The sequence below is a fragment of the Lissotriton vulgaris genome, chromosome 10, assembly GCF_964263255.1.
Source record: "Lissotriton vulgaris chromosome 10, aLisVul1.2, whole genome shotgun sequence".
NCBI lineage: Eukaryota > Metazoa > Chordata > Amphibia > Caudata > Salamandridae > Lissotriton > Lissotriton vulgaris.
In genome coordinates, this window is record NC_141698.1 from 226,857,875 (window position 1) to 226,885,322 (window position 27,448).

A 27,448-nucleotide genomic window follows, 5' to 3' on the forward strand; every position below is an offset into this window, starting at 1 on the left:
GTCGGGGGACCACTTGGCACTTCTGAAAGAGGAAGGTACGGCCCTCTTGGCCAAGGGGGCCATCGAGCGCGTTCCTGGGCCAGAAGTAGGTCGTGGTTGCTATTCCCACTACTTTCTGGTACCCAAGAAGGACAAAGGGGGCCTACGTCCTATCTTGGATCTAAGGAACGTCAACGGCTTCCTCCGGAAGGAGAAGTTCAAGATGTTGACTTTGGCTCAGGTCTTGGCTGCTCTAGACCCACAAGACTGGCTGGTAGCGTTGGACTTGCAGGATAAGTACTTTCACATCCCCGTCCTGCCGGCCCACCGGCGTTACCTGCGGTTCACAGTAGGCCTCGAGCATTTTCAGTTTATCGTGCTCCCCTTCGGCCTTACAAGCGCCCCACGGGTGTTCACCAAGGTGATGGCGGTGGTCGCAGCTCATCTGCGCAGATTGGGGGTCTCAGTCTTCCCCTCTCTAGACGACTGGTTGTTGAAGGCGGGTTCGCCCCAGACAGTCGTCAGCCACCTTCAGATGACGGCAGACCTCCTGCACGAGCTGGGGTTCTCCATCAATGTGCAGAAAACACACCTGTGCCCCTCTCAAAAGCTCCTTTTCATCGGAGCGGTTCTCGACTCGGCGCAGTTTCGGGTCTATCCTCCGGAACGGCGAATCCAGGATATACAGGCTTTGATTCCGATCTTCCAGCCGTTATCCCGGGTTTCGGTCAGGTTGACGCTGCGGCTGCTGAGGCTGATGGCTTCCTGCATCCTTCTGGTGCATCACGCCCGGTGGCAGATGCGGGCTCTGCAGTGGCACCTGAAGTTTCAGTGGGCCCAGCATCAGGGCAACCTGTCCGACCATGTCTTGATCTCGGAGGGCACTGCGAGACAACTGCAGTGGTGGCTTACGGACCGCGATTGGGTCAGAGGCAGATCCCTCTCCCTTCCCCAACCGGAGCACGTTGTTGTGACGGACGCGTCCCTCCAGGGCAGTGGAGGCCACTTGGGAGAGGCAGAGATCAGAGGCATCTGGTCTCCGGCAGAGTCCCGGCTCCATATAAACTTATTGGAGCTGCGGGCGATTCGTTTGGCACTGAAAGCGTTTGTCAACGGGAGTGTAGTGCAGGTGTTCACGGACAACACCACCGCCATGTGGTACTGCAACAAACAGGGCGGGGTGGGGTCGTGGACCCTTTGCCAGGAGGCTCTGCGCCTCTGGAAATGGCTGGAACGTCAGGGCGTGACTCTGACGGTTCAACACCTGGCAGGTTCTCTGAACGCCAGGGCGGACGAACTCAGCCGTCGGTGCTCGATGGATCACGAATGGCGTCTGAACTCGGACGTGGCGCAAGGCCTCTTTCGGCAATGGGGAGAGCCTTGGTTAGATCTATTCGCCACAGAAGAGAACGTGCAATGTCATCAGTTCTGCGCCTTGGAGTTTCCACGACGGCACTCGCACCGCGACGCCTTTCGGCGCGAGTGGAGTTGCGGTCTGTTATACGCCTTTTCCGCCTATACCACTTCTGCCCAGAGTGCTGAAGAAGATCAAGCGCGACCGGGCACAAGTCATCCTTGTGGCTCCGGACTGGGGTCGAAGGTACTGGTATCCCGAGCTACTCAGCATGTCAGTCGGTCCTGAGGGACCGGCCATCTTCTAAACCTGCACGACGCTTAACCAGCACGACCGCCGAGGGATTCTCGAGTGAGTGCACTGGGGTTTGAGAAGCCCCAACCCTGAGCAGCTCCAGCACCGAAGTCCAGCCCCCCAGCATCCACGAGATCTGCGTGGGGCCCTTCTGCTCTTTGCTGCTCACCGCGTTGTCCGGTCACTTGCCCGTTGGCTAGTGGCCCTCCTGACGATGTACCACGACGATTTCACCGCTGGTCTGGTTGCTCCAGACTGGCCCTTGCTCCCTTCCAAAAGAGGAGCACCCCGGACCCTCCTGGTCCACTCCAGACGCCATCTTGACTCCACCGCGTGGGCTTGCCTTTGCCAAGGTTTGTTGCCCCAATCCTGGGACCAGCATCGCCGACAGCAGACACCTTCATGGGACAGCTCGCACCTCCAGCCTGGTCGCCGACAACGCCTCCTGGCCCGTGTGACTGCAGAGTCCAGCGTCGCCCACTCACCTGGTCGAGGTGACTTCATCCGGTGCCATCCTGGTGCCCACACAATCACTGGCTAGTGATTAAGAACTGAGTCCCCTCTGCTTTTAGGTCGTCTCCATCACCGATCCAGGCTTGGATCACACCGAACATCTTCACTGGTCGCCTGCCAGCAACTTCTTCTTTCAGGCTCCATTGACTACAACGAGGATTCCCGACGTCTTTTGAACCCTATGCAGCCGCAGCCCCCGGGCTAGGTAACCCGAGCATTTCGGTGCTCCAACGCAGGTTCACTATCCAAGTGTCCAGATCCTTTTTCGTTTTAAGTCTTTCTAGTCGGATTCGTCCGAAAACAGTACCTTTAGAAATACTAGCCTCCATCGTCTTTGTCCCGCATCCCGCGTGAGAGTGCACACTCTGCACCCGATCTCCCTAGGCCTCCTGCTCCTAACCTTAGTGTTTAGTAGGGTAGTCCTAGCAATCCTGAAGCCTCTGGATCTTGTTACTTACCTGCTAGTATTTCGCATTCCACTTTTAGTGTATATGGTTTTTCGTGCCCCTCGGGCATTTGTGTAAATTGTGCAACTTGAAGTATTTTCGTAAGAGTTTTGTTGTGTGCTTAGCTCCCTGACTCATAAAGAGATCAGGGTAGACTTGTTATAAATACATATCCTTTTATTTTCATAACAACTTGTGTGGTGTCCTTTCACTTAGTGTTCAAGGGGTATATGTGATCGTAAAACAGCTGGCTTAACACGCCCTCTAGAGTTTAGCCTGAAGACTGCTTTTGTCCACGCTACTAGGATAGCTGGTCTATAAGGTTGACTTACAACCAAGCATCAATAAGGGTCGTTTGGTATGATACACAGTGATCACTAGAATAGTGAGCACTATATATCAGGCCAACTTCCCACACTGGGACACTCCAGCCCCGGAGCTGGCGCAAGACCGGACAAAGGATAGGGGGTGTAACCACCCCCCTTCTGTGTCCCACCCAGAGGAGGGACCTAGTCGTAGTACAGCCCCCTTTAGCCGGATAAAGGTAGGAGCTGGTCCCAATCCAAATTAGATTATCCTGAACAACTTTACAAGAAGAAACTCTGGACTTCGACGTTCTGCTCCACAGAAGACTGAAGAAATCTCCCTTGTGGGCAAGGAGTGTCCACCCTGCACAAGCAGGCGTCCAGAGGCCTCCCTTTGTCGTCTTCCTGCAAGGATCCAGACTTCAGAGCCCGACGAGACCCGGATTCTCAGACCTCTCCGACCTCTACCTACATCTGCAGCACAGCTGAGATCCGTGGGTGCGACAAGACATGTGGGACCGGCCATCTTGAAAGAAGCAGCACTTCGCTCCAGCACGACTTCAGACGTATCCTCGTCCAAGTGCTTTAGGGACTGAGAAGCCCCGACCCCGAGCAGCTCCTGCACCGAAGACCAGCCCTCCAGCATCCACGAGATCTGCGTGGGTCCCTTCTGTGCGTTTGCTGCTCGACGCGTTGTCTGGTCACTTGCCGGCTGGCTAGTGACCTCCTAGACGACGAACTCCGAAATCTTCACTGATGGTCTGGTTGCTCCAGACTGGCCCTTGCTCCCTTCCAAAAGAGGAGCACCCCGGACCCTCCTGGTCCACTACAGACGCCGTTTCCACTCACCGTGTGGGTTGCCTTTGCCAAGGCCTGTTGATTCCGAAGCCGACACCACCGACAGCGAGAGCCTGCGTGGGACAGCTCGTGCCTCCATCCTTGGCGTCGAAGACACCACCTGTTCCAGGTGGCTGCAGAGACAAGCGCCCACCCTCACCTGATCGCGACGACGACATCTGGTTCCACTCCTGGTCCCACTCCAGTCACTGGCTATTGACTTTGAACATTGTCCCCACTGCTTTCAGGTTCTTCTCTTCACTGATCCACCCTTAGATCACAATGACCGCCTGCAGCATCTTTTCCTCCAGGCTCCATAGACTTCAACGCCGGAACCCGACACAACTTGGCAACTATGCACCCGCAGCCAGTGGGTGAGGTAACACGAGCATTTCGGTGCTCAAGGGTAGCTTGACTCTCCTAGTGTCCAGTTCCACAGTCGTTTTAGTTCTACCTAGTCAGGATTGTCCGTACTCACCTTTTTCTTGAACTGTACCGTCCATAGACACTGTTACGCATCTCGCGTGTGAGTTCACACTCTGCACACGCGTTCCGTGGGCCTCCTATTACCTACCTAGAGTTAGTATAGCGTGGTCCCAACGATCCTACAGCCTCTGGACAGCTCCATTCCTTTCATCGACTTTCACATTCCACTTACTTAGTATATGGTTTGTCGTGCCCCTAGGGCACCATTGTAATTTGTGCAACTTAAACTTATTTTTCCTAAGAGATTGTCATGTGCTTAGCCCTCTGACCTCATAAAGAGTTCAGAGGTGTATGTTAGTTAATAAATACTTGTTTACTTTCATAACAACCTGTGTGGTGTCCTTTCACTTGGTATTCAAGGGGTTATATGTGGTAAAACAGCTGGCTTCACATGCCAAAAGAGTTTAGCCTAAGACTGCTTTGTCCATGCTACCATTAGGATAGCTGGTCTATAAGGTTGACTTACAACCAATCACCATAAGGATTGTTTGGACTGATACATGGTGATCACTAGAACTAGTGAGCATCATATATCAGGCCAACTTCTCACAATCCAGGCCTCAAACTCCCAGACCGCATTCCCGACGGCTCCTTCCGATCGGGAATCCAAGAGGTATGAGCAATACGGCTAGAAGGTATTCTCCTCCCTGAGTTTAGGTCTGCGGTCTTCCAACACCGCATGCCTCTTGGGCCGCTATACCCACTTTCTGTGGGACGCGGACGTGCTGCCACAATGCCCGGCGGAGGTCAAGGCTAAACTCGGCCAAGCCCTTGCGGAGGGTTGAGATGCGGCTAGTATTTCATCCGGTGTGGGCTGGATACAACCGACTCACTGGGCAGAGCGATGGCAACGACGGTGGCGATTTGTCGCCACGCCTGGTTGAGGTCCGCCAACTTTTCGGCCGATGTCCAGAATACACTTATGTAGTTATGGGAAAACAAGGGTACCCCTTTAGTCAAAACCTGGGGTTAACGTATGGTTAAAAAGAACAATGGTCATGGGTGGCCTAATAAGGTCCTGGTTGAGACAATTATTTCTAGATGGCCTAAAAAAGGTCCAGATAAGAGAAATTATTTCTGGTAGATAAGTTAAACTTGGGAGACAGTTTTGTAAGGTTACAAACAGAGAACTTTATTAATGCTTACACAGTTAAGTATTTTCGAATGTTTCAGGTGCTCACACATGTGACAAAAGTGCTCAGTCACCATAAGCACTTTTGTCACATGTGTGAGCACCTGAAACATTCGAAAATACTTAACTGTGTAAGCATTAATAAAGTTCTCTGTTTGTAACCTTACAAAACTGTCTCCCAAGTTTAACTTATCTACCAGAAATAATTTCTCTTATCTGGACCTTTTTTAGGCCATCTAGAAATAATTGTCTCAACCAGGACCTTATTAGGCCACCCAGAATACACTTATGGACATGCAGTTTGATGGCCGTCGCCTTTTTGGAGACAAGGCAGACCATGCGCTTGAGCGCTTTAAGGACTCCAGGGCTACGGCCAAGTCCTTGGGCCTCTCGTCCCCGCTCCATTAAACTGGTGCCTTTCGCTCCTTTCGTGGCCAAAGAAGGGGCGCCCCCACACGTGCTGCCAGACATGCACCGCAGACTAGTTTGCAACATGGTGGCGGACGTGGAAACCGCTGTGGCGGCGGTCGGGGACAACGGCGAGGCCAGTCCACACCTTCCCCTGCAGCATCTGCCTCAAAACCCTCCTAGTCTGTGCTTTCAGGCCCATGTGATGCCAGTGGGGGGTAGGGTTCGCCATCACCTCCTCCACTGGCGCACTGTCACATCGGACAGGTGGGTGCTGCAAATCGTCCGAAGGGCTACTCCCTCCCCTTCAAGGCGACCCCTCAAGCCATGCCACCGCGATTCCACCTCGTATCGGGGGATCACTTGCAACTTCTGCAGGAGGAAGTTATGGCCCTCTTGGCCAAGGGGGGCATTGAGCGCGTTCCTGGGCCAGAAGTAGGGTGTGGTTGTTACTCCCACTACTTTCTGGTACCCAAGAAGGGCAAAGGGGGCCTAGGCCCTATCTTGGATCTACTGAACGTCAACGGCTTCCTCCGGAAGGAGAAGTTCAAAATGCTGACACTGGCTCAGGTCTTAGCTGCCCTGGACCCAGGAGACTGGATGGTATCGTTGGACTTGCAGGACGCTTATTACCACATTCCCGTCCTGCTGGTGCTACCTGTGGTTCACGGTAGGCCACGAGCACTTTAAGTTTACCGTGCTCCCCTTCGGCCTTACCAGCGCCCCACGGGTGTTCACGAAGGTGATGGCGGTGGTCGTAGCTCATCTGCGCAGGTTAGGGGTTTCAGTCTTCCCCTACCTCGACGACTGGTTGTTGAAGGCGGGCTCGCCGCAGACAGTCGTCAGCCACCTCCAGACAACGGCAGACCTCCTGCACCAGCTGGGGTTCTCCATCAATGTGCCGAAGTCACACATGTGCCCCTCTCAGAAGCTCCTCTTCATCGGAGCGGTTCTCAACTCGGCGCAGTTTCGGGTTTATCCTCCCAATCAGTGGGTTCTGGATATTCAGGCTCTGATTCCGATCTTTCAGCCTTTATCCCGGGTCTCGGTCAGGTTGACGCTGCGGCTGCTGGGGCTGATGGCCTCCTGCATCCTTCTGGTGCATCACGCCCTGTGGCGGATGCGGGCTCTGCAGTGGTACCTGAAGTTTCAGTGAGCCCAGCATCAGGGCAACCTGTCCGACCATGTCCTGATCTCGGAGGGCACTGCGAGTCAGTTGCAGTGGTGGCTCACGGACCGCGATTGAGTCAGCGGCAGGTCCCTCTCCCTTCCCCAACCGGAGCACGTGGTTGTGACGTACGCGTCCCTCCAGGGCTGGGGAGGTTACATGGGAGAGGCAGAGATCAGAGGCCTCTGGTCTCCGGCGGAGTCCCGGCTCCATATCAACCTTTTGGAGCTGCGGGCGATTCGTCTAGTACTGAAGGCTTTCCTCCCCTCTGTCCGGGGGAGTGTAGTGCAGGTTTTTACGGACAACACCACCGCCATGTAGTACTGCAACAAGCAGGGCGGGGTGGGGTCGTGGACCCTCTGCCAGGACGCTCTGCGCCTCTGTCAGTGGCTGGAACATCAGGGTGTGTCCCTGGTGGTTCAACACCTGGCAGGTTCTCTGAACACCAGGACGGACGAACTCAGCCGCCAGTGCATGATGGATCACGAATGGCGTCTGAACTCTGACGTGGCGCAAGGTCTCTTTCTGCAGTGGGGAGAGCTTTGGTTAGATCTATTCGCCACCAAAGAGAACGTGCAATGTCATCAGTTCTGCGCGTTGGAATTTACAAGGCAGTACTCGCTCGGAGACGCTTTTCGTCGCAAGTGGAGCTGCGGTCTGTTGTACGCCTTTCCGCCTATACCACTTCTGCCCAGAGTACTGTAAAAGATCAAACGCGACCGGGCCCAAGTCCTCCTTGTGGCTCCGGACTGGACACAAAGGTACTGGTATCCAGAGCTACTCAGTATGTCAGTCGGTCCCCCGATCCGCCTGTCCCTTCAGGAGGACCTTCTGTCGCAGCAGCAGGGGACGGTCCTCCACCCGAACCTGTCCAGTCTCCACCTCCATGCGTGGAGATTGAGCGGCGACAGTTGAGGCCATTTGACTTGCCTCCTGAAGTCTGTGATGTGATTCTGGCAGCCAGGCGTCCCTCCACTAAGTCCGTATAAACCTGCAGGTGGAACAGATTTGTGGCATGGTGCACAGCAAAGGCTGTGGATCCTCTCTCTGCCCCTCTTTCCGAGGTTCTCCTCTTTCTTCTCTCTCTTGCCCAGCAGGGCTCTGCTCTGGGCACTATCAAAGGCTACCTTTCTGCCCTTTCGGCCTTTCTGAGGCTGCCTGATCAACCTTCTTTGTTCAAGTCCCCTATTGTAACAAGGTTCTTGAAGGGCATCACACACATGTATCCACCTGTTACGTTTGTGATGCCTCAGTGGGACTTGAACCTGGTTCTAACCTTCTTGATGTGTGCTCCCTTTGAGCCACTTCATTCCTGTCCTCTCCGTCTCCTGACGTTAAAGACGGCCTTCCTAGTTGCCATCACCTCTGCCAGGAGAGTGAGTGAGCTCCAGGCTCTTTCTGTCAAACCTCCTTTCATGTCCATTCATCCAGACAAGGTGGTTTTGAGAAATAGACCTTCTTTCCTGCTCAAAGTAGTCTCTGCTTTTAACATCGGGCAGTCCATCACCTTACCCTCCTTCTTCCCGCCTCTGCATCTTTCAAAGGAAGAAGAGCGGCTCCATCGTCTGGACCCAAAACGTGCGCTTTCATTTTATATGGATTGCACACGCCAGTTCCGGGTGGATGACCAACTGTTTGTTGGCTACGTGGGTGCGAAGAAGGGAGGGGTGGTGCATAAACGGACCATCTCTCGGTGGGTCGTTCTATGCATCAAAGCGTGCTACTCTTTGGCTCGGAAGGAGCCTCCTGTTGGGCTGAGGGCCCATTCCACTCGGGCCACGGCGGCTACTACTGCCCTGGGCCGGGGAGTCCCCTTGCAGGACATTTGCCAGGCGGCTACGTGGGCCTCGCTGCACACTTTTGCGAGGCACTACTGCCTGGACAGCCAAGTCCGGAGGGATGGCTTCTTTGGCCGTTCTGTCCTCCAGGACTTTCTGGTGTAGGATTGTATTGGTTCGCAGACCCACCACCGGGGTTGGTATTGCTGGGGTATCTATTCTAAGGTAAGGAATCTAATACTAACCTGTTTCTTTCAGACGAACAAGTTACTTACCTTCGGTAACGATATATCTGTAAGAAACAGAAGTTAGTATTAGATTCCTTACCGCCCCACCCATCCTCCCCGTTCTGCGAACTGATACCTAGGGTTAAGGACATCCCTTTCAGGGCCCTAGTTTCAAATGGCACCAGTGTTGTTTCTCACATGGCTCTGCGTGTTCTGGCGCGGAAAAGCTGTGTGCAAAGAACTGACGTCAGCGCGCGGAGGCGGCGTCTATATACTCCAGCGACGTCATCACGGCGCACGACGCCAACGACGGACGCGGAGCCGCAGGGGACGCCTGCAGACGACGCCTACCGACGCGCAGGGGTACTGCTACGCAAAAGTTTCCGGATCCAAACTAACGCCTGGGGATATTCTAAGGTGAGGAATCTAATACTAACTACTGTTTCTTACAGATATATCGTTACCGAAGGTAAGTAGCTTGTTCTTCTGGCTGCCAGGCGTCCCACCACAAAGTCGCTATACGCCTGCAGGTGGAACAGATTTGTGGCATGGTGCACAGCAAAGGCTGTGGATCCTCTTTCTGCCCCTCTTTCTGAGGTTCTTCTCTTCCTTCTTTCTCTTGCCCAGCAGGGCTCTGCTCTGGGCACCATCAAGGGCTACCTTTCTGCGCTTTCAGCCTTTCTAAGGCTGCCTGATCAACCATCTTTGTTCATGTCCCCTATTGTAACTCGTTTTCTGAAAGGCATCACACACATGTTTCCCCCTGGTCCGTTTGTGATTCCTCAGTGGGACTTGAACCTTGTTCTTACCTATCTGATGTGCGCTCCCTTTGAGCCACTTCACAACTGTCCTCTCCACCTTCTTACTCTGAAGACTGCCTTCCAGGTTCCCGTCACCTCTGCCAGGAGAGTGAGTGAGCTCCAGGCTCTTTCCTCCATGCCTCCTTTCCTTTCTGTCCATCCGGACAAGGTTGTATTGCGGACTAGACCCTTTTTCCTGCCCAAGGTGGTCAGGGCCTTCCACATTGGGCAGTCTATCACCTTGCCCACCTTCTTTCTGCCCCTGCATCCCTCAAAAGAGGAAGAACGGCTCCACCGTCTGAACCCAAAACGTTGCTCTCATTCTATTTGGCTCGCACACGCTACTTCCGGGTGGATGACCAACTCTTTGTTGGTTACGTGGGCGCTAAGAAGGGACAGGCGGTGCACAAGCGGACCATCTCTCGGTGGGTCGTCTTGTGTATCAAGGCTTGTTACTCCTTGGCGAAGGAGCCTCCTGTTGGGCTGAGAGCCCATTCCACTCGGGCCACGGCGGCTTTTATTGCCCTGGGCCGGGGAGTCCCCTTGCAGGACATCGGTCAGGCAGCTACGTGGGCCTCGCACATGTTTGCAAGACACTACTGCCTGGACAGCCAAGTCCGGAGGGATGGCTTCTTTGGCCGTTCTGTCCTCCAGGACTTTCTGGTGTGATTATTGGTTCGCAGACCCACCACTGGGGTTGGTATTGCTGGGGTATCTATTCTAAGGTAAGGAATTGAATACTAACCTGTTTCTTTCAGATGAACAAGTTACTTACCCTCGGTAACGATACATCTGTAAGAAACAGTAGTTCGTATTAGATTCCTTACCGCCCCACCCATCCTCCCCATTCTGCGAACCGATATCTAGGGTTACGGTCATCCCCTTTCAGGGCCCTAGTTTCAATGGCACCAGTGTTGGTTTTTAACATGGCTCTGCGTTTCTGGCTCAGGAAAGCTGGGTCTAAGAACTGACGTCAGTGCGCGGAGGCGGAGTCATAACGCCGCCCACGACGCAGACGAAGGACGCGGAGCCGCGGACGACGCCTACCGACGCGCGATGGTACTGCTACGCAAAAATTTCCGGATCCAGTCTGACGCCTGGGGATATTCTAAGGTAAGGAACTAATACAAACTACTGTTTCTTACAGATATATCGTTACCAAAGGTAAGTAACTTGTTTAATAGGTTAATAGTACTAAATTTACTACTTTAATTATGTTATTTAATAAACGTGTGTTATGTTACAGTTTTAAGCAAAGCTATTTCTTAATCCACCTCAGGCCTTTCTGTTGCTGAAGATTTAACAGTGGGAATTTCCTGTCTACCTGACACGTTTACAAGATTGCACTGTATAAAAAAGGAAAAATACAACTTGACGACCTTTCTGAATCAATGCATTGAATATTTCGGATACAACCAAAAAGATGTGTCTGCAGTTCTTGAAATTCAAAGTGCTATTGAAGCATTCTCCTATTTTGGTGTGGCCAAGTCAGATCTTGGAAACATGTTTTTGAATTATGAAGAGAAACGCTCTGGACGCACCAGAATCTTGCAGGAATATATTCAGGTTTGTGTTTAGTTGTGATTTTGATTTTTGAATTTTTGCCAACATTGTTGTGTTTCTGTATATATTTCTGTATAAATGCGTGTGTGTATATATTTCAGACATCTTATAGCAATTCTGTAGCTAAGGTTAGATCAGAATTTACAATAAAAAGCCATTTTCTATTTTGGAAATTCATGTTACCACCATTCTAATCTGCTCAAAGCTGTCCGAAAAAGGATTCAACTGATTTAAGTTCTGTGTGGCAATTTTTGTGTCTCCAGTATTCACAAATGCTGCCTCAGGGTCAGCAAACCCTTCAATAAAGGTTTTTGGACATTTGTTGGGCCTCCTAACTGGTTAAAGCACGTGGGTTTGGTTTGTGAACTGTCATGCAGGTCAGGGAAGGCCCCAAGAGCCCCTAAGTGGTTGTGAAAATAAAACAAAACAAGCATTGGCATAGCAAATAGGTCTCACTTTTGGGACCTTGTAAGTATTTAGTTATGCATCACAATATGCTTGCATGACTAAACACTTATAAGGTCCCAAAGGCCAGACCTATAGGCTATGCTAATGCATCCTCCCATCACTTTTTGAATGTTTGACCCAAGAGTGCTTCACTTTTAATGTTAAAAGTAAAGCGCGGGTGCCGCGAATATAGCAAAAGTAAAGAAATTGAAGTTTTTATCTCTTACTTTACTTTTGCTATAATCGCGGCATCTGCCCTTTACTTTTAATGTTAAAAGTAAAGCGCTGGTATTGCTATTATAGCAAAAGTAAAGTAAGAGATAAAAACTTCAATTTCTTTACTTTTGCTATAATCGCGACACCCGCGCTTTACTTTTAATATTAAAAGTAAGGCGCTGGTGCCTCAATTATAGCAAAAGTAAAGAAATAGAAAAAAACTTCTATGATGATGAAAGTGAAACTGCTGAAAGTAATCGCTCGGCACGCAAAGGCATGAAGCTGACGAGGAGGGAGTGGGAGAAGGGAGGGCGTAGGGGAGGGGATTCACGCATGCGCTGAAAGACAGATGGCAGCTGTGCACGTCTTGTGCGCGTAAGAGCAAGCTGGTGGCCGGCAAGGTAGCACTTTTAAAAGCAGCTACTAAATGTCTTGCCAGTGCAGCGCATGCGCTGGCTCAGGCGAGACCTAAAAAAGGGTGGGGGTGTGCAATACCCAAAGGACAATTTCAAAGAAGTAAGATGTAGTATATGATTACAAAATGCAGAAATTCACTGACAAAAAGCCACACTTGAAGTGATGTTATGGCAGGAGCGGTTATAAAACATTTAAAAAGACATCTAAAATTCACTTAAAAACACAGTTCAAGTTAAGTAATGTTTACAATACAAAACTATAAGCCACAGAAGTTTGCCAGTTTTGATTAGGTGAGCTAATTAAAACTCATGCCTTTTGGCATGCAATTCTCATGTCTTCAAACATGACATCACATATCATCCATGATACAACTACAAACAATAGTTTTGATTTGTCTAATGATAAGAAAAAATATGTTGTTATTGATATCTGAAAGAAACAGGTTAGTATTAGATTCCTTACCTTAGAATATCCCCAGGCGTCAGACTGGATCCGGACATTTTTGCGTAGCAGTACCCTTGCGCGTCGGTAGGCGTCATCCGCGTCGTGGGCGCCTTGATGACGTCGTCGGAGTACTTAGACGCCGCCTCCGCGCGCTGAAGTCAGTTTTTCTTTTTTCCGCGCCAGCAACGCAGATCCGTAAAAAGTGGTACCCATAGTCAATTTTTTACTAACTTTTTCGACCCTTTTTTGATCATTTTTCAGTCTTTCGACTCTGAACGGTGCCGGTAGGGATGCCTGGATTTAAGCCCTGTGAGGACTGCGACCGACTGATGTCGGTTACCGACCCTCACCGCCGATGCCTTCACTGTCTCGGCGTCGACCACGACGACTAGGCCTGCCCCGACTGCGGAGCCCTGACGTCGAAAGCTAGGCGGGAGCGGTCACGCAAGCGACTCGAGCTCCGGCAGTCGGTCCCGCGCCGCGAGAGGTCCCGGTCCGGACGGAGGTAGAGGGACCAGTCGCGAGGCAGAGCCATCATATCTCTGGGAGTCGCCATCGGTCTTCAGGCTCGAAGTCGTCAGGTAAGCACAAGAAGTCGACGAGTCGTCATCGCTCTTCCGACTCCCCCCGACGCTGGCGCGACGCGGCCGGGGTTCGGGTGACACCACCCACGAGGCTCCGTCGGAGTCTCTGGTGTCGCAGCCTGCTTCATACCCTCCGGTCCCTAGGCAGGACGTGACACCGGAGGAGATCGAGCGCTTTCTCATGGCCATGAGGTCTCTCTCTCCTCAGACGGGCTCCGCGGCGCCTTCCAGCCCAGCGGACCCGTCTGGGGGCCCCAGCGGGTCGGGTGCTTCGGCCCCGACGCCGGCGGGTGCATCGGCCTAGACGCCATCGACGCCTTCGGGCCCGCCGGATCCGCTTCCGGTTGACCTGGTGTTTGTTAGTTAATAAATATCTTGTTTATTTTCATAACTACCTGTGTGGTGTCCTTTCATTTGGTATTCAAGGGGTTATGTGTGGTGAAACAGCTGTCTTCACATGCCAATAGAGTTTAGCCTAAGACTGCTTTGTCCATGCTACCATTAGGATAGCTGGTCTATAAGGTTGACTTAGAACCAATCACCATAAGAGTTGTTTGGACTGATACAAGGTGATCACTAGAATTAGTGAGCATCATATATCAGGCCAACTTCTCACAAGCGGTTCTGGACATGACGCAGTTTCAGGATTATCCTCCCGAACAGCGAGTCCAGGATATTCGCGCTATGATTCCGATCTTTCAGCCTCTATCCTGGGTTTCATTCCGGATGGCCCTCAGGCTGCGGGGTCTGATGGCCTCCTGAATCCTGATGATGGACCATGCCAGATGGCATATGCGGACTCTGCTGTGGGACCTGAAGTTCCAGTGGGCACAACATCGGGGGAATCTGTCCGATAGTGTCCAGATCTCAGAGGGCATTGCACACCAATTGCAGTAGTGGCTTTCGAACCAGGATTGGTTCGACGGCAGATCCCTCTCGCTTCACTAACCAGAGTTCACAGTGGTGGCAGATGCATCACCGCTGGGGTAGGGCAGCCACATGGGAGAGGCGGTAGGGCAGCCACCTGGGAGAGGCGGAGATCACAGGTCTCTGTCTGGTCTCCAGTAGAATCCTCGCTCAATATCAACCTTTTGGAGCTTTGGGCGATTCGTCTTGCACTAAAAGCATTCCTTCTCTCTGTCTGGGGAAGAGTGGTGCAGGTGTTTGTGAGAAGTTAACCTGGCATATGATGTCCACTAGTTCTAGTGGGCACCTTGTACCAGTCTAATCAACCCATATCAATGGTGGTTGTAAAGTCAACCTTATATATAGAAAGCTATCCTCTGATTAAATCTTCTTCTTTCCTGGCCAAATTCTCCTCAAGATCTTTTAAGTTTTTTTTTTTTTTTGTTATGTTGAATTGAAAATCTGAGGGTTTCTCCCCTTATCCCTGCCTTTAATGAGTCCCATACAACCTCTAACAGGGCGCTACCCATGTTGAAACTTAAAAATTCTGGGATCCATTGATCCATATGTGTGCAATAAAAGTCATTGGTTAGCAGAGCTCTTTCAAAGGTCCAGTTACTACGATCAGATTTAATAATGTCTATCGGCGCTCAAAAGCAGAGGATTATGGTCTGAAAAAACCCTCGGGAGCTTATTTATAGAGCATTTGGATAGTATTACATTGGAGATAAACATATAGTCCAATCTAGCCAGTTTGCGATGGGGGTGGGAAAAAAACGTATATCCATGGTTTTGCGGCGCTTTCATCTCCCAGCAATCTACCAGCCCATGAACCTGACAGAGTTCCACCAGGGCCTTGTATGTTCTAGGTTTCCGGCCATGATATTTGAATGTTAGTTCCGAAAGCCAAATTGGTGGGAGATTGATATTGATATCCCCACACATAATCATTGGAACTGGCCAGTGTGCTAGTTCATTAGATAGAAACTGTAACAATATTGGATCATCTGTGACATTGCCATAGATTGAAGAGACATTGAATTTTTTCCCGCTTATACATTGACATTCTGTAATGGCCCATCTACCCAACGCATCTGAAGCTGATCTTAAAAAGCTCAAACCCCCACCTCGCGCTAAAATAGCTACCCCACGAGTTTTGTTAGGTTGGGTGGTGGCAACAACAACTCTATATCCCAAATCTTTAAGTAGATGTCTTTTTGATCCCTCTACATGTGTTTCTTGAAGACATATTATTTCTGCTCCTATCGAATTTAAACCTATTGCTAATCTTTGCCTTTTTTTGATGTCATTAAGCCCACATATATTCATAGTTAGTATTCTCAATTTAGCCATTTATTTTGTATGTTTGGTGTACTAGAATTAGTCTTTTTTTTTATTCATTTGGTAATGTGCTCTTCTTGTCCTATACCTTATCCTGATCATTAGTTCCGCCCTTTCAATTTGCCTGTACCGTTGTTGTTAGAACCTCCACTCCTCAGGATCTGGATGATGCTATAAGGGGTCCATCTCCAGACATCCCCGAACTCTGAATTATATCACAGAGTTGAAGGTGTGAGAAGGTGGCCTGATATGCAGTGCTCACTATTCTAGTGAACACTATGTATCAGTCCAGCAACCCTTATTGATGATTGGTTGTAAGTCAACCTTATAGACCAGCTATCCTAGTAGCGTGGATACGAGCAGTCTAAGGCTAAAGACTCGAGAGGGCGCGTTAAGCCAGCTGTTTACCACACATATACCCCTTGAATACCAAGTGAAAGGACACCACACAAGTGTTATGAAAATAAACAGTTATTTATTTAAAGATCACAACAGCCCTGTACTCTTTATGAGGACAGGGTACTAAGCACAAACCAAAACTCTTACAAAAATACTTAAGTTAGCACAGTATATACCAATGCCCGAGGGGCACGGAAAACCATATACTCTGAAAGTGGAATGCGAAATTCCTAGCAGGTAAGTACAGTACTAATAGCTTTTGGAATCGCTAGGACTTGACTAGGGAATCGTTAGATTATGTCTAGGAGGCCTAGGGGACTCGGGTGCAGTGTGTGCACTCTCACGCGAGATGCGGGACAAAAGTCTATGGTAGCTAGGAATTAGAAAGTTAGTGTTCTCGGGCGAACCCGACCTGGTAGGGAGAAAACGAAGATAGATTCTGACCCTTGGATAGTGAGGCTATGCTGGGGCACCGAAATGCCGAAGTTACCTAGCCCAGGGGCTGCAGCTGCATAGGTCTGAAAAGACGTCGGGAATCCTCGTAGACGGACCAGGAGCCGGAAGAAAAGATGCTGGCCGGTGACCAGTGAAGAAAGTTCAGTTGGATCCAAGCCTGGATCTGGAAGATGGATGACACCTGAAAGCAGAGGGGACCAAGTTCGAGACTACTAGCCAGTAGTCAGTGGGCACCAGGAGGGCACCGGATGGTAGCCACCTCGACAAGGTGAGTGGGTGACGCTTGACTCGAAGATCTCACGGACCAGGAGGCGTTGTCGGCGACCAGGATGGAGGATCGAGCTGTCCCACGAAGATAGAAGCTGTCGGCGTCGCTGGACCCAGGATTGGGCAACAAAGCCTTGGCAAATTCAAGCCCACGCGGTGGACCTAAAATGGCGTCTGGAGTGGACCAGGAGGGTCCGGGGTGCCTCTCTTGAAGAAGGAAGCAAAGGCCAGCCTGGAGCAACCAGACCAGCAGTCGTGAAGTCGTTGGGCGTCGTTCAGAGGGCCACAAGCCAGCCGGCTAGTAGCCAAACAACGCGGTGCACAGCAAACAGCAGAAGGGCCCCACGCAGATCGTGGAGATGCAGGGAGGCTGATCTTGGGTGCTGGAGCTGCGCAGGGTCGGGGCTTCTCGGACCCCAAAGCACTCACCAGTGGAGGACACGGTGGGCTTGCAGTAAAGATGTCGTGCAGTCTTGGCGATCGTCGGTCCCTTGAGGTCTCGTCGCACTCACGGTTCTCAGCTGGGCTGTAGAGGTGAGTAGAGGTCAGAGGGGCCAGGGAAGCCGGGTCTCGTCGAGCTGGGTCGTCGGATTCGTGATGAAGGACTTGCAGCAGACCGCAGTGTTCTTTAGGATGGTGCCTGCGGATGCAGGGTGACTACTCCTTAGCCACAAGGGAGAATCTTGAAGAAGAAATCGTGAAGTCCTTTCGAAGAAAGTGGTATCTTGATTCCAAAGATGATCTAATTTTAACAGGGGGCCCGCTCCCATCTTTATACTAAAAAAGGGGGCTGACCCGGTGACTAGGTCCTGCCTATGGGTGGGACTAGGTGGGGGGTGGTTACACCCCTCAGCCATGCCGGACTTCCCCAGGCCAGGGGCTGGTGTGCCCCTGGAACTGGTTCAGACCGGCCTATGCGTAGTGAGCACCGGGGTGCCACTCAGCAGTCACCTTCCTGTAAAGCCCTGCCTACCCAGGATACACAAAACCATGTCTGGGACGGTGCTAGCACCGCCCCTGACAGGAAACCCTTTGTCCAGGCTCCCCTCGCTGGAAGGACTCCCAGCTGCAGGGGGTCAGACTCGTGTCTGTGGTGGCAGCATCCATTTTGTGGAGCTGAGGCTTCAGTTAACTTTAACCGGGGTTCACAGTTACATACATGTCGTGTCCCTCTAGAAGGGTGGAATGCTAACCCCGTCGCCAGAATTGGCGAGGGGTTAGTATTCCAATTCGTATGACACCTTACTCGACATGTTTTGATAAAGCAATACCAAAGATAGCATTTAACCGCGAGGATTATAATGCACTTAAGAGTATATGGTATGCGATATCATGGAACAGCTATTAGGACTTGATTCCGCAAGCTGCAGACAGGCTCAGCTCATGCCAGAGCACCATCTCACACGATTCCAAGCACTCTGCCTTCAGGATTGTCAAGGCCTGCCATAGGAGTGACTGATAGGAATCTGTGTGTCCATTTTAGGGTTAGGTATAGGTATACTACACCTACAGCAAAGGGTGATTACACGACTTTGCCCCAGCTGTCATGCAGCCAGTTGTGTCAAATTTAGGAGGCCAGCCAGGGGTGGCACAATACGTGCTGCAGCCCCTGGCAGCCCTGGGTACACCTATGCCCTGAGTTACAGGGTCTGATAAGGTGGCCCAGTACCAATTGGTAGATGCACCTAGGGTACATGAGGTAATTTAGAAAGAGAACAGCCAGGCTGTGGGTCTGATTGGCAGGCCCACAGCCAGAGAAAGTCGTAAACCAGTGAAACAAAAGCAAAAAAATCTGGGTGATCATAGGATTGCAGACCCTACTCTCCTACAGAAGGGTTATCAGGCGAGGGAAAAAAGCTGGAAAGCCGGGGCCGGGGGTCGAATGGTGAACCTGTGGGGAGAAAGACAGAGGTTCAAAGAACATGAAACAATACGTCCTACTCTCATTCAATTCTCGCTAATGATATGAAGCGTACCTTTTCTACCAACAGGATCAGCGTACCCTAATGGGATCTCCACCTCAATCAGAGCACTCCCATTGCTAGAACCTAATACACACAATAAGACAGATGTTATTACACACAACTCTATGGGCTTGGTGCAAAAGTATGATGCAATCTAAAACAGAGCTCACCGGTTCAAATAATAAGTGACAGCATGTACCCCAACATAAGATAGACGTTGGCCCCAGAAAAATATGAATAAGAGTGTTTAATTTGTAGACATCCAACAATGTCACGCTCTTGGGCTTCCACGGTGAAGCATACCGCCGCCCTTCTTTGATGCTTGTCAGAAAAGAATATAACACAAACAACTCAAATATTGGTCTCAGTTACTTCACTGATATCAATGTGTATTTAAAGTAGATTCTTGTAATTCCCCACTTACCCAGGCTTCCACGGTATTGGTACAACCGTCGCCTAATAGGTGGGGGTATTACTATGGCACTTGTCCCTTTACTCAGTTCTTCCCCAGGAGAACCGGTTACGTCACCGTGTTTTCCTTTCTGTAATTGAATTATCAATCCAACCGCCAAAAGTACCAGGAAGAAGTCTCACAAGCCTCCACTTCCTTTGGGTGGTCATACGGTTTTCGAACCCCGTATCACTTAGTCAAAATGTACTCACCACAGCCGTGGTTATGCTCAACAGGAGTAGGTCAGGATACATCCGCGTCTTCGTTCCGGGAAAACGCCAAGTCGCGATGTCGATGCAGGAAACAGAATTACGCACACAGAGTGCGCGACGGGTGTCTAGATAACAGTTCTTCCGCCCCAGCGCCTCATGGGACATGTAGTTCGATTGAGTAGGCGCGATTCAGTTCATAGCACGAGCGCTATTTCCTGACAGTTGTCCCCTTTCCCCTCTTCCGTCTTCCCTACAACAACTAAACCCCCCCCCTTCCTCCCCCCTCCATCTAATAAGGCTACCTGTTGCCCGTAGGCCCAGGTTGTGGGCATCTCGCAAGTCCTTCGGAAGTAGGTGGCTCTAGGCCCTGACCCCTGTAACTTCTGAAGAGCTGTTAGCCCTAATCTGTAATTTTTATTCAACTGCTATCTTTTATAGGCGTTTACTTATTCCACAATAATCTTGCTTGTCAACCCATTTTTTTTCAAAGAGAATCTTGGCTCTCCCTCTCTACCTATCTCTCAACACTTTAACTGCAGACGTATAGTCTCTATTTATTGTGTTTTTTCCTTTCGAAAGATTAGTTTTGTCTTTACTGTGGTCGGAGATCTCTTCCAAATAGGTTTGCGCTTGAATCTCGCTGGAGAAGCTTCTTGTTATGCCATTAAATATAACTTTTAGTCTTGCTGGATTGAGTAAGAAGACTGTTGCGCCAATCTTTTCGAATGGGGAAAAAAGTTGCCTTAATCGCCATCTTCTCTCGACAGTTGCATGGGCAAAATCGGGTCTGCTAAAGAAGGCATATCCTTTGTATTGTCTTTTTTTGGTCGATCTTGCCAAATCGAAGATTGCTTCCCGTAGAAGAAAGTTACCGAAGTTGACAAGCATTGCTCGGGGATATTGTTCTGATCCTTGTGACTTTTTGTTGATGGTAAAAGGAAAGCGATGGACTCGTTGGATCTCCTTCTCCCAATCCCATGAAGCAAGCTCGGGGAATGAGTCTTTAAACAGGGATAGCATATAGCTCCTTGGATCGTTCCCCTCTAGTCCCTCAGGGATCCCCAAAATGCGTAGATTATTGCGGCGGGCTCGGTTTTCATGATCTTCTACCTTCGTCATTAGATCACGAATGACCTCTTCTTGTGATTGACCTTGTTTCTGGAGAGCCAGCACATCTGTTTCAAGATTCTCAGTGCGTTGTTCGACCGAGGCCAATCTGTCTGAGATTTCCAAACATGTTTGGCCTACTTTACTGATAGCCCCTTGGAGTTTCTGGTTATCAGCTTTAACATCCAATTGAAACTTTCTTATTGAATTGAATACGTCTACCAAGGATGGTTCGCTAGCCACCATGTCGTCGCCTAATGATTTTGGTTTTGTTTTTCAATGTGGCTTGGTCATAGCATGTGGGGAAGTGTTCTTGTGTTTTTGATCAAGCCGACAAACTAGTTCTACGTTGCTTCCTTGATCTGTAGTATCTTCGTCCAACAATTTGTTTTGTCTCCTTTGTCTTCTTTTTTTTCTTTCTTGTTTTTTTTTATAGCACTGTTATCTTTAGGAGAATTGTTCTGTTTTTTGGAACTAGAGTTGGATAAATCAATAGAGTCTGTGTGGATTTCTTCATATCTTAATCCTGGGTGTTCGCTTGAGGTTGACATCCCAGTCTCATAGATTTCGGACTCTGATATTGATTCAGGCTCGGATTCCGTTACCGTTCCCGGCTTGTTTGTATTAGAGATGTTTGATTTTGGGTTTGACTTAGAATTTAGGTTTAAATCGCTTGAGTCTTCTATATTTGCTGTGCTATTTGTCACTATATTGCTCACATTTATCGATGATAATGCGTCGGGGCACAATAATCGTCAGACGAGTCCACTTCTTCATCCACTTGTTTGCCCTCTTCAAAGAATTCTGTTTTATCTTTACAATCTTTAGAATCCGAGTATAATTTGGGGGTACACAGAGATCTATTCTTGATACCCACCTCTGAAGTGCCCTGATGCTCACTTGAAATATCTATAGTACTCTGAGTTTTTTAGATATATTATTTTCGTTGGTTTCTATTTCAACCGGGTTCTCTTTGTAGGCGGGCTCTTTAGAAACGGGACAGAATATTGTTGATATCCGCGGCTGGGATTCCTGTGACAACCCACTTGACTTCGCAGCCGACTTTAGATTTCTTATTGCCTGCAATCGCTTTGCTTTTTTGGCCTGTAGTTCCATTTTGGCCTGCGTCAGTTGGTACTCCGAACCATTTTCTTGTTCGTCATCCTTATGTTTACTTTTTTCTTTTTCTTTGCCTCTATCACTGGCTTTTTTCTTTTTCTTTTTCCTTTTCTTTATCTTTCGATCGATCTTTTACTTTCTCTTTCTCCTTTATTTTTTCCCGGTTTTTTTCCTTTTCTTCTTTGCTTTTTGCCCCCCTGGTTTCAACCCGCCATAACATATTTCTCTGGCCTTGCACTTGTGCCTCCTCCGGAATCTCCCGAGTGGTTACATCTTGTTGTAGGCTAGTTGTGGTTTTGTCTTTGGCATTAAAGTCATGATGTTGGTTCTGTTTACTTGGACCAGCTCCGCTGTTCGACTCTTCGCCTTGTATCGTGCCTGTAGTTGCCATATTAGACACTCGACTGAGCTCCTGCCTCTCCTTTTTTTTTAGATTGTACTTATGCTTATGCTTGAGTTGCACCGGAAAAATGAAAGAAATTGTTACAGCGGCCGCTGAATCCTTAGACCCCCAAGGGATAATAGGAGTATTAGGTGCCCTGCTCAAGTCTCCCCCAATTGCGGACAGTAATCCAGCGCGGCTTCGAAATATTTTCCAAGCTGCCCAAGCCGTGAATGACAAAGATGTCCCCTGCATCCGTCTTTTCTTTCCGGATTTTTAGACGCAGTTGTGTAGTCGTGCAGTACAGTGCAGTATATATTATAGAATTGGGATCTTGAGAGCAAACAGCAACAGCAGGTCGGTAAACTGTTAAGAAATTAGACAATCAGTTTTTAGGAATTCATCTAGTCAGTTAGTCATCTAGTAGTTCTTAACAGTTTTGAACAGTTTTAGCAATTTTTCACAATTGCTCACAGTGTGCTCACAGTATCACGGTATAAAGCAATTTCTCGTAATTCTCATAGTTCTCATAATTTTCTGTTGCACAGTCTTGTGTTTACTTCCCCCTGAAAATATCCTTTCTCGGCTTAAAACTCTGGGCTTGAAATTTCCGAGGTTATTTAATCGGAGTACTACAAGGGGGGAACAATATTGATGAAGCCAATAGAGATGTAGCGATAGCAAAAAACCTAATATCTGAAATATACACTCGCAAAGCAATTCTTAAAGCTACAGCAAATAGGGAAAAAATGTATGAATGGAGTGAACAGGTAGGGCACCAATTAGCCATTAGTGTAAGAGAACAAAATACTAAAAATACGATTAAAGCCATAAGAGACCCAATTTTGGGCCTAACTCATGACACTAATGACATCAGAGTCGCCTTTCGGAGATATTATGCTGAGCTATATTCTGAAACAATTATTAAACAAGATAAAATCGATGAGTATCTAATTTCGGATATAAGGACCAGCCTATCCAAAACAGACGAGGAAACTCTCGCTAAAGCACCAGACTGGATCGAAATTTTACTATCCATAAATAGTCTTCCATCAGGCAAGGCATCCGGTCTGGACGGTATCCCCGTGGAATTTTATGTCCGATTTAGTAGCCCACTCAAAGATATCCTAACCCAGCTGTTTATCCAGGTCTTTATGAATGGAAATCCTCCGGCGTCTTGGGCACGTGTAAAAATTATAGTGTTCCCTAAAAAAAATAAAGATCCGACAGAATTAGGCTCATATCGTCCAATTACCCTAATTAATAACGACTCCAAAATATATTACAAACTGCTAGCAAGCAGATTGGCACCTTTGATCCATAAAATTGTATCGGCTAGACAACACGGGTTTGTTCCTGGAAGATAAACCACAGACCACGTTCAGAGGGTGATAACCCTCTTAGACATCGCCGAGGTCGCAGGAGACCCTATGGGGTTTATTTTATTAGATGCTGAAAAAGCATTAGACAGTGTCTCCTGGCCATATCTATGGTCGGTCATGGCAAAGAGCGGGATCGGGGAGCATTTTATCAAAGCAGTACAGAAAATGTACATTGCTCCCGAAGCGGTCGTTACGATTAATGGGGTCACATCGGATACTATCAAAGTGACAAGAGGCACAAGACAAGGGTGTCCATGTTCTCCCCTACTCTTCGCCATTTACATCGACCCCTTTATCGCCAAGCTAGAAACTAATCCGACCATACTACCCATGAAGACATCGAATGATGAAACTAAAACTCTAGCCCTCGCACTTGATATCGCGATTGTGACATCTGATCCAATTACAACAGTAGGGATAATGGAGGAAGAAGCCAAAAAGTTTGGAGAGATTTCGGGATACAAATTAAATCAAACCAAAACCCAGATTATTATAAACAATAATATCAATATGGATGATGCAAGAGTTACTGATAATGCATTATATCTCTGCATTAATATTACATCCGACCTAAATAAATTAGTGGCTCTGAACCTAGACCCTTTAGTCAAACAGACAAAAAAACCTTATAGAGACTTCACAACCTACATTTAACAATAATCGGAAGATGTAATCTCATTAAAATGTTTTTTTTGCCCAAATTTCTGTACTTGTTCCGGGCAATTTGTCTCAACTTTGACTTATCACTCTTTAATGAAATAGATAATATGCTATCTCGCTTTGTTTGGGGCTATGGAAAAACACGAAGAGCCTACAAACATATCACACACTCCAGGGACAGAGGTGGCCTGGCCCTTCCGAATTTCAAACTATATTGGTGGGCTACAACCATCAAATACAGTCGCTTACTGCTAATCCCCAAACGAGACTCAACGCCAACTTGCTTGACTCCAACCCCACAGGAATTAATTTTGGGTAACAATGCCTATAACCATCTCTGGAAGCTATCCTATGAATGCCATCTTAAAAAAGAATGATTTAAAACACTTAAGGGTATCTATACTGTTTGGAATATGGTTCGGAAACATTTGGCGATAGGCAGGTTTTCATTCTATACTCCGATAGATAATAACACCAACCTGCCCGAAATTTTTTTGGATTCCTGCATGCGGCGATGGGTTAGCTTGGGAATTTCGCAACTCGGCTCTTTTTTTGATTCAACGGGTTTTTGTTCATTTGAATCGTTAAAAACTAAATATGGGCTGAATCCACGCGATTTTTTAAAGTTTTTTTACAATCAAGAGATTTTGTTCTCAAAAGGGGGGACCCAATGGCTGCTTTAAGAAAATCCCAACAATTAACACTGTCGTTAGATCTGATAGGGTAAAAATTAGGGACATATATAAAGAATTCATCGCTGCACTACCAGACGATATCGATAAACATGCAAATATTTGGCAAAACAGTATCAATATCACAGAGGATCTAGCCCACAAAGCACTCAAATTATCCAGTTCAATTCTAATGTGTACCAAGCTACAAGCTCAGTTTTACAAAACCTTTTTCGATCTCCATTATACACCCGAAAAAATCTCAGAATGGGTAGTGGGAAAGGGGACTCTCTGCCCCAGATGTAATAGACCTAAAGCCGATTTGATACATATGTTGGCGACATGTTGTACTCTAGATAATTTTAAACGAGAAGTCTCCAACTGCCTATCGGAAATATTCAAAGTTGATATAGAGATCAGCATACCAGAAATCGTGTTAAAGGTAGATAAAGCTACTAGACCTATAGCCATGCAGGGACTCATATATATTGCTATGGCAGTCTTTAGAATCTGTTTAACCTCCGCATGGCTGGACCAATGCCCACCCACATTTCAACAGTGGCTGATGCGCTTCTTAGCAACATATAATCTCGAAATTTCCATTTATAGCCGGAAAGGTACCAGAAAAAAAGTAAAGGGATTGAAAATTTGGGAACCAGTTAGATTATGGCTAGGGAACCCAGCATAGACAAACTAGGTTGAGATATATCGAATGCTCTAGAAATGTTATTATGTATTTCTTTTTGCTTTGTTTTTTTACTCTTCGAAGCCTGTATCTTTCTAAATTTCTTTATAACTCTTTATTTTTATTGTTAAATTTCAAATATTTCAAAATGCACCCTGTACCGGGAAGAGGGGTTGTCGGGGGGGGGGAGGGGGAGGGGGGGGGGGGGGGGGGGGTAACCACGCTGTAAAAAAAAAGAAGGGCTAAAATCTCAATAAAGATTCGTTAAAAAAAAAAGAAAGCTATCCTAGTGGTAGCATGGACCAGCAGTCATCAGGCTAACACTTCAGAGAGCGCATTAAGCAAGTTGTTTTACCAGTTATACTCCCTTAAATACCAAATGAAAGGACACCACACAAGGTATATATCAAATATATATGTATTTATTCTGAACACAACCCCTCTGGACTCTTTATGAGGTCAGAGGTAAGAGTACAATACACGTTACTTCATTAGCATACGATATGTTGTACAAATACAGGTTTTGTCCAAGGGGCCTCACAAACCATATTCTAAAATAGTGGTATAAGAACCATGTCTGAGTTAGAAATCAGGCCTGGGGCCTGGGGAATCGATGGGGCCACTCTAAACAACCAAAGGTTAGGAAGTAGGAGGCCCACAGGAGACGCATGCAGCGTCTAAACACAGCCGTGAGTTACCATTGACTTTCTTTGGAAAATGAACAAGTTACAATTTTAAAGATTATGGACACTTCTAGGTTAACAACGATGAAACCCTTTTAGACTAGGACCCTTGGAGGGCCAAGCACCTCAACACTACCAGTGGACCAGTGTTACCTCACCCACGGAAGCCAGGTGCATAGGTGTCTTTTGATGTCGGGTTTCGTCGTCGATTTTAATGGAGATCTGCAAAGAAGTGCTGCAGGCGACCAGAGGAAAAGTGTCCGGGTGGATCCAAGGGTGGATCGAAGATCTGAAGAACCTGAAAGCAGAAGGGACAGAGTCTGGGTCACTAGCCAGTGACCAGGAAGGAACCAGGCGATGTTGGTGATTTCAGGTGAAGTGAAGCTTGTCTCTGCAGCCACGAGGTCCAGGAGGTGTCGATGACGACAAGGAGCTGGATTCAAGCTGTCCCACAAAGGATCTAGTTGACTGCGGTGTCGGTATCCGGATTGGACCCAACAAGCGTTCGAAAACGCAATCCACGCAGGAGATGAAGATTAGCTTTGGTGTTGACCAGCAAGGTCTGTGGCACTTCTCCTTTGTAGGGAAGCTGGAGTAAGCCTGGAGCAACCAGGAAAGCAAGTTAGATTGTAAAGAAAGTCTTCAGGGGGCTCACTAGCCAACGGACTAGGAACCCGGTAGACGCGTTGAGCTGAAATGCAGGAGCGGGCCCCACGGGAAACTCGTGGAGTGTGGAGGCCTGAACTTCTGTGCAAATGGTGCTCATGTCTGAGGCTTCTCGTACCCCAATACACAACTGCGAGTTACCTCGGGAGTCGATGCAGTTAGCAAAATGCAGGATGTCCAGGAGTTCCGGTCCCACGTCTCTCGTGTACGCCACTGGTCTCAGCTTTGCTGGGATCGTCGAGCAGCGTCAGATGTCTGGAAGTTGTGTCCTGTGTCGCAGAGTCTTCGAGTTCCGGTGGGAGCCTCATCTGAAAGAGACACGTTAGTGATAGATTCCTTACCTTAGAATATCCCCAGGCGTCAGACTGGATCTGGAAACTTTTGCGTAGCAGTACCCTTGCGAGTCGGTAGGCGTCGTCTGCGGCTCCGCGTCCGTCATTGGCGTCGTGGGCGCAGTGATGACGTCGTCTGAGTACTTAGACGCCGCCTCCGCACGCTGACGTCAGTTCTTCTTTTTTCCGCGCCAGCAAGCGCAGATCTGGAAAGAGCAGTTACCCTAGTCAATTTTTGACTAAGTTTTTGGTAATCTTTTTGATCCTTTTCGAATCGATGGTGCCGTAAGGATGCCCGGCTTAAAGCATTGTGAAGATTGCAACCGCACCATGTCGGTCACGGATCCTCACCGCCAGTGCCTGACGA

At 48.5% G+C, this 27,448-nt stretch overlaps 1 protein-coding gene across 3 annotated transcripts in view; it reads left to right on the forward strand.

The window, feature by feature from the left end:
* The window catches only part of GTF3C1 (general transcription factor IIIC subunit 1), a 2,762,707-nt gene that overhangs the window by 2,523,116 nt on the left and 212,143 nt on the right, over window positions 1–27,448 (forward strand). For all 3 annotated transcript variants that reach the window (XM_086940909.1, XM_086940911.1, XM_086940910.1), the window contains one exon: window positions 11,007–11,293. In XM_086940909.1, coding sequence (XP_086797035.1) covers window positions 11,007–11,293 — 287 coding nt within the window. The remainder of the gene's footprint in view (window positions 1–11,006; window positions 11,294–27,448) is intronic.